Consider the following 6884-nt stretch of genomic DNA (forward strand, 5'->3'; position numbering starts at 1 on the left):
GTCCCTAATATTTCAGGCAGGGTCAAAGCTACAATGGTGCTGACACCAGAAAACCATTCTCTGACATCTTACCTTTACAGAGGTACCAAAAGTTTCTTCTTAAATCTAATAGCTGTGAGGCTATAAGTGATTTACTTTTGTGTGTTTTTGTCAGGCAGAAATTTATTTATACCCCCTTAGGGTGTAAGGGGTTAAATGTTGAAGAGGAATAGTAAAGGAGCAGTAACATTAATGGATCCAAAGTCGCTCTGGGATTTTATTCACTCTTTAATGGCTCCAAGGATGCAGAATGCACTTTATTCGGTTCTGCTGGTCAATATAAACACTCGATAAACTCCTACAGCTATTACCTAAATAAAGTTACATGGCAGAGCAGCATCATTAAACACAAGCAGAGTTTAAATCTCTATGCATTGGAAACTATTTCTGTTTAATTAATACTTTTATATTCAGCAACATAATAGGTTCCTGTTATGTCTTTTAAATGTGCTTAACAATATATAGGTAAATATATTTTGGGTTATTTAGTCAGTATTTAATATACCAATTTTTTATCTCAGCATATTGTCCAAAAAAAAAATTCAGTTCTTTGCATCATTGATGAATCATTATTCAATTGATAATATCAATCAACTTTTGATGAATTAATTGATAAGTTGCATCCCTAATCATAGCTGGCCTCTTTTATTAATGAGAATCTGAAGGCCTTCATGTTGGGCTAATCAGAACTAAAAGGTATTTAGTGAACTCTTGTTCTCTGACCCAGAATATGAGCAGACATCAGATTACCTTCATAACTGGCAGTAATCTGGGTTCAAATGTGGACATGATGTGTTACCTGGTCCAGCTGTATGAGCTGGGCTACTGTCCCCGGCATCTGGATGGCTATCCTCACTATGTCCTTCTGCTGCGGCATCCTGGCTCCTTCCGACCTCACTCCTCAGCACCTGGAGATTAAGAGAAAACAGGAACGTCACATCTACAGGTGAGAAACATTGCATCACAGGATGATACACACCTCCAACACACACAGGACCTTCTGACTGAGAAGCAGGAGTGAAAACCACCGATCCACAGGGCTCCACCCAATTAGGCAAAATCGAATGAAGCAACAGCAATGATTCATCCTGCAATATTACAGCTGAGCTCCATATTCATGCTCCAAATCTTTGCTGTAGATCTATGTGCTGTAGATGAGCTGATAGATGCACGAAACTTCAACCATTCATGACCTAAACAAACTACCAGCCAACCCGCTCAGCTCAGTACTGACTCAGGGACACCGTCCTCTATCGATCGCTTTCAGAATGAATCCAGAAGAGTCCCACTTCCTGTTTTACTCTTTATTTCTGGTTCTCTTATTAGAACTGAGAAGGCCTAAACGCTGCGGTTCCACCACAAACACGTACACAAACCATCGCAGGAAGAGTGGATCAGGAAAGCCCTGATCAAGTCAGAACTCGACCAGAACCATCACAACAGCTGCTGCTGGAGATTGGATCCGCTGTCAGTCTGTGGATGTGTGTGTGTGTGTGTGTGTGTGTGTGTGTGTGTGGGCTGGGTGGGGTCACTTGTTGCACAAGCAGACACCAAGCTGGACCTCCTCCATTCTGCAGCTGAGCTGAAAAAAAAAAAAAACAACCTTTTGGACCCAGTTGGGGCTGGGGGCACAAAGGCCTGTTCTGTAGGATTCTGGGAACTATGAGGATGAGTGAGTGAGTGTGTGAGTGTGTGTGTGTGGGGGTGTGAGTGGAGTGGGTGTGTGTGCAATGGGAACTGCTGCTGGTTGCAGTTTATAGAACTGCTTCACAAGATCCATTACCATCACTCGTAGAGAGGAACCATCTGAAACTGAGCTGTATGCTGAATGGTTATTTTCAAAAGGTAAGTGGATGATGATTGGTCGAGAGTGTGCCACATAATGGAATAGTTTTAAAACCGAACAGTTGGCTGTTCTCTGGGCCCAAACAGCCTGGTTACGGTCTCTCTACAGGGTTGATATCGGGACCTTTGGATGCTCCAATCCCTCCCTCTCTGCTCTATTTAATGCCTTCCACTAAAGCTTCAAAGACTTGTTATTAGTTAGTTATTTATATCCTTTCAGCCACTATTAAGAGTCGCATTAAAGAGGCCAAAGAGCCACATGCTGCTCTGGAGCCGCAAGTTGCAGACCCCTGCTTTAAACATAAAGGAGCCCAAAGCACACTGTTACCGAGCTGGTTCTGTTTACTTGCTATCAAAATGTATAAAGATCTTTTTGGTTCTTAGACAAATGAAGTGTTTTGGGATGAAATCAGTTATTTATTTATGAAATCTGAAAAAGATTTATTTTACTATTTCACTTCAAAACACAGATATTTACATTTAATTCTGGAAACTCCGATGGTTCTCATTGATTGACTGATTGACGATTGCTCTCACAGTGGAGAAATTTACTCTGTAATCAGCTCAAATAACCAAATAAGAAAGAGGTGCATGGGATATATACAGTATATACAGTGCGTCCACATATGTTATATATCCTTTTAAATAGTAGAATTATTAGAATAGGGTGTTCACATAGATGGATATATATATATATATTTCCGTTGTAGTGTCTCATTGTAGAGTCTGGTTGCAGCGTGGGTGATCTGGATCACAGCTATGGAAAATTGGCAATTTAGTATCTCAAAAATAGTATGAATATGACATAATTATATATAGGATGATGCTAAAATTGCTGGCCGTTCAAAGTGGTGCGCATCAGTATTTTAATGGAAAGTTAAGTGGAAGGAAAATGTGTGGTAGAAGTAGGTGATCCTAAGTCACAGATTACTGCAGAACTGAATGTTGGGTTTTCAAGAACTATCAGAATCAGGAGAAATAAAACACATTGTGTGGGATGGGACGGTTCCACTTTCTGACCCGGATAACAGAAACAAATGAACTTTTGAACCATGCTGTAGATCACTGAGCCATTGCTGCACATTTGAGTCAAAGAGGCTGGATGTAGAGGTTTGAGGAATGTGGCTGTCTTCTGGAGGAGCTTATGAGTCAGCTGATGGACGGGTTAAAGCTTGTTAAACCTCAGCTATAACCCAGTCCTGCTGTGGGCTTTGGGGATAACGATCAACATCAAACTGTTTCCAGTATTTTCTCTGCCTCAGGCCCACTAGACCAGTAGATCAGCTGATGCTGGGTTCTAAATACCAACAGAAATTAAAGCTAAAAGAGATCATTTTAACCAGTGTGCCGCATGATGCTGTGTTGGTGTCCATCTCATGGCGTCAGGAGATTAAAAAAAAACAGGCTCTCTCTGCAGGTTTACAGCTTATTTAGAAAAGCGCAGATGTGCAACTAATTAATTTAGGTTTAAATGTGTCTTTAAAGCCTTCTGGACCCGGGTCAGGACCGGAAACGGCCCAGCAGTTCCTCTACTTTCCATTCAGAAAGTGTTCCTGATTCTCTACCGTTTTAAACTTCACATTTAGTGACTTTAACAGCAGAAATGTTGAAATAGAACAGAGTCAATTGAAGTTTCGGTCAGGAAACTGAGCCTGCATGAGAAATGAAACATAAAATTCTGCTCAGGTTAAACAGAAAAGAAGCGGCTCAGTAGAAACACTACAACCGTACGGGTAGTAGTCTGAGCCTGTCTGAGCCTGTCCACCATGTTCCCTGAACCACACAGCCGTGGTGGAAGCTGAAACCACACCTTCTGCATACGAGTCTCAGTAAACAGAAGTGATGGAGTTCAACTTCCACAACGGAGTCATAAAGCCCGGCTAATCATTAAATCGGGGATCAGGAGCCAATGGCTGATTGGATCTGGCTTCAATGTTATCAAATGACCTGGAGAACTATGTTAGTTACAATATCTTCCTTTATTCTTTAGATTTCTCATGTCTCCATCTACATGACCAGGTGTCATTACCAGACCAGGTTCTGCTGCTACTTTCTATGAAGGATCAGTTATTGTTGCCATTTATTTGTATTCTGTTCCTAGAAGGCATCCAAGTCCTAGTAGGACTTTTGTTTAAAACTGCCACAGATGAACCTGCTGCTTCATACTGATCAGAATCGGACCCGATGTCTGGGATAAGGCAGACTTTTATTCAGCTGGTTATGAATTGTATGGAGGACCAATCCTGCCATTGTTAAAAATCCATTAATAAATAAATGGAATTTCAGTGCCGAGATTACAGGGTGAAATTGAACAAAGTGAGCCAATAAATGCAACAAAAGGAAAAAAATGGCTGATGCATTTTAAAATTGATGAATTACTTATATATAAATATATCTTTTATTTGAACCATTCTGTTTTATCCTCGCAATTTTATCCACTATTTAAAGAAGATTCAGTCATAGCTTTTTTTCCCAGTTATTTATTACAAGTAAATGTATTGCCTTTCGATTTTTCCAAATCCATTTATTTATTTCTGATTAAAAGATATAGAAATTTATATCCAACTAATTTAATAAACAAACTAATAATTAATTTAAACTCATTTTTAAATATATCAACATTTTTTATTAGTTTCATATCAAGCTATAATTTTTGGTTTGAACTAAATTTGAGTCATTTATTTTTTTATTTGTAATTATGGCAGCATTGGTTCTCCATAGATTTAGGCCTTTAGATAGAATGTGTTTGAAATTAGAAACACATAAAAAAAAATAAGATAACTGAATAAATATAAAGACTTATTTTTGAAATGGGAGCTTTGAGGTTTCTGGAATATTGTGGAGCAAGTTGTTTAATTAAACCTAGAACTTCTAACCTAGAAGCTGAGGTTCCCTGGACCAACAGGAGGAGGAGGAGAAGGAGAAGGAGGAGGAGGAGGGATTGGAGGAGGGGGGTTGGAGCTGCCTGAAATTCCTAACCTGACACACAAACACACTAATCTGCACCTACTGAGTTTTAACAAACCTCCAGACAAGCCTCAGCAAAAAGTTTACAGATTATGATCATTTACCTTTTCTGATCATTAGAATGAAGTGAACCATTGATCAGAGGAAACTACTTTAGTGTCCATCTCCTCTGTTCTGATTGTTTCCATTAGTGTTTAGTTCAGTTAGGACTCCACCATCAGCTGCTCAGCCTCTCTGCTCCTCTTACCTGCTCTCTAACGTCTGCTGTCCTGCAGGAACCGCCGCAATCACGCTGGAAACATTTGAAGAAAACTTCAGCGTTTGTTTTCCTTCAGGACAAACCGAAAGCTTCCAGAAAGATGGCTTTCCCGCTAAACCCGTCGGAAAATCGAGGGGAAACTCCAAACTCTCAAACTTCAGGGATAAATACTGGGTCAAAAAGTTCCGGGTTTGGCTCCAGTCGCCCACTTCAGTTCGACTCGATCTGAGAGTCAAGTCCAGGATTAGTAACCTGCTTCCGGTTCAGGGTTTTCGCAATAAGAGTCCACGGAATTAGGACCTGAGGCCTTCAGCAGTAATCTAAGATCACATCCATCGATCCATCCATCCATCCATCCATCCATCCATCCATCCATCCATCCATCCATCCATCCATCCATCCATTCATCCATCCATCCATCAAGAAGCAAGCATGCAAGCAACCACCCATAAATATCCATACATCAATTTAAATTAATTCTTCCATTATCTATCCATCCATTAACATCCATCCATCCATCTATCATTAATTAACATCATCCATCTATCCATTAATATCCATCCATCCATACATTAAATATTATCATCCATCAATTAACATCCACCCATTAACATAATCCATCCATCCATTAATTAACATCCATCCATCCATTAACATCCATCATATATCATCCATCCACCCATACATTAAATATTATCATCCATTAATTAACATCACAGGGACCAATAATACATTTATTGATCCGATTATGTTATACAGTCTTCTATGATAACTGTAATAAATCACTAAAACTTAATCTAATACTCTTTTACAGTTGACCAAAAATGTATTTTGTATGCAGTAATAGATTTATTTATTTTAGTTTAAATTTTTTTGTGGAGTGGCAGTTCCATTCTCATCAAAACATGCTTTGAACAAACTTTTGAGAAACTTTTTGAGAGGAAAAGGAAACAAAAGCTAAAAAATTCTTTAAATCATATGGTAATAACCTGATAGATGCTGAGCAAAACGGCAGCTTTACTTTGAAATAAATTGTCAAAATATTTGCTACTGGTTGTAGGCTTGGTCACTTACGCCTCCTGCTGGTAGTTTCTACTCTAAAACCAGTCCGTTTAGCAGCATGTTATTAAATACTGCACTGATTTATTAAGATTAGAGTCATTTTGCTCACATTTTTTATTAAACTAAAGACTATTTTCTTTTTTGTTACATAAAGATGAGTTTAGTATCTGCAAAAAAGCAACATTAATAACAGGGGATTTAAAGTAACTGACAAATTTGGAGTGATTAAAACGTCATAATCAATTCCAGTCTCTGTCAGTGTGTTAAGAAAATGAATTTGAAAAAGATTAAGTTAAATGCACGTTCACAAAGAAGTTCAGGAATTTTTTTTACAAACAATTTTTTCCAACAACGCATAGGGACAAAATTTAGTGAACGATGAAATCTAAAGAGAAAGAAAAAAAAATATTCAGAAAGTTTTCCAGATTTTCTTCAGTTGTCTCTTTCTCTAAAAAAAAAAAGCCGATATAAAAGCTACTTCTATTTCTATATAAGAAGAGCTGGGTGAAAACACTGGAAGGTTGCGGGTTTGAAGGTTAGACTGCTACCCTGGGACCCTGAGCAAGACCCTCAACCCCATTGATCGATCAATCAATCAATCAATCAATCAATCAATCAATCAATCAATCTATCTATCTATCTATCTATCTATCTATCTATCTATCTATCTATCTATCTATCTATCTATCTATCTATCTATCTATCTATCTAT

At 38.4% G+C, this 6884-nt stretch overlaps 1 protein-coding gene across 1 annotated transcript in view; it reads right to left on the reverse strand.

Annotated features, from left to right (window-relative positions):
* Positions 1-5338, reverse strand: part of LOC107084309 (engulfment and cell motility protein 3-like) — a 26069-nt gene extending 20731 nt beyond the window's left edge. Inside the window, exons 1-2 of the mRNA XM_015374094.1 lie at positions 5099-5338; positions 839-947 (exon numbers count right to left, since the gene is read on the reverse strand). Coding sequence (XP_015229580.1) covers positions 839-916 — 78 coding nt within the window. The 5' untranslated portion in view covers positions 917-947; positions 5099-5338. The remainder of the gene's footprint in view (positions 1-838; positions 948-5098) is intronic.
* Between the last annotated feature and the right edge of the window lie 1546 nt (positions 5339-6884).

This window comes from Cyprinodon variegatus, unplaced genomic scaffold (genome assembly GCF_000732505.1).
Source record: "Cyprinodon variegatus isolate N-32 unplaced genomic scaffold, C_variegatus-1.0 Scaffold97, whole genome shotgun sequence".
In the NCBI taxonomy this organism is placed as follows: Eukaryota; Metazoa; Chordata; class Actinopteri; order Cyprinodontiformes; family Cyprinodontidae; genus Cyprinodon; species Cyprinodon variegatus.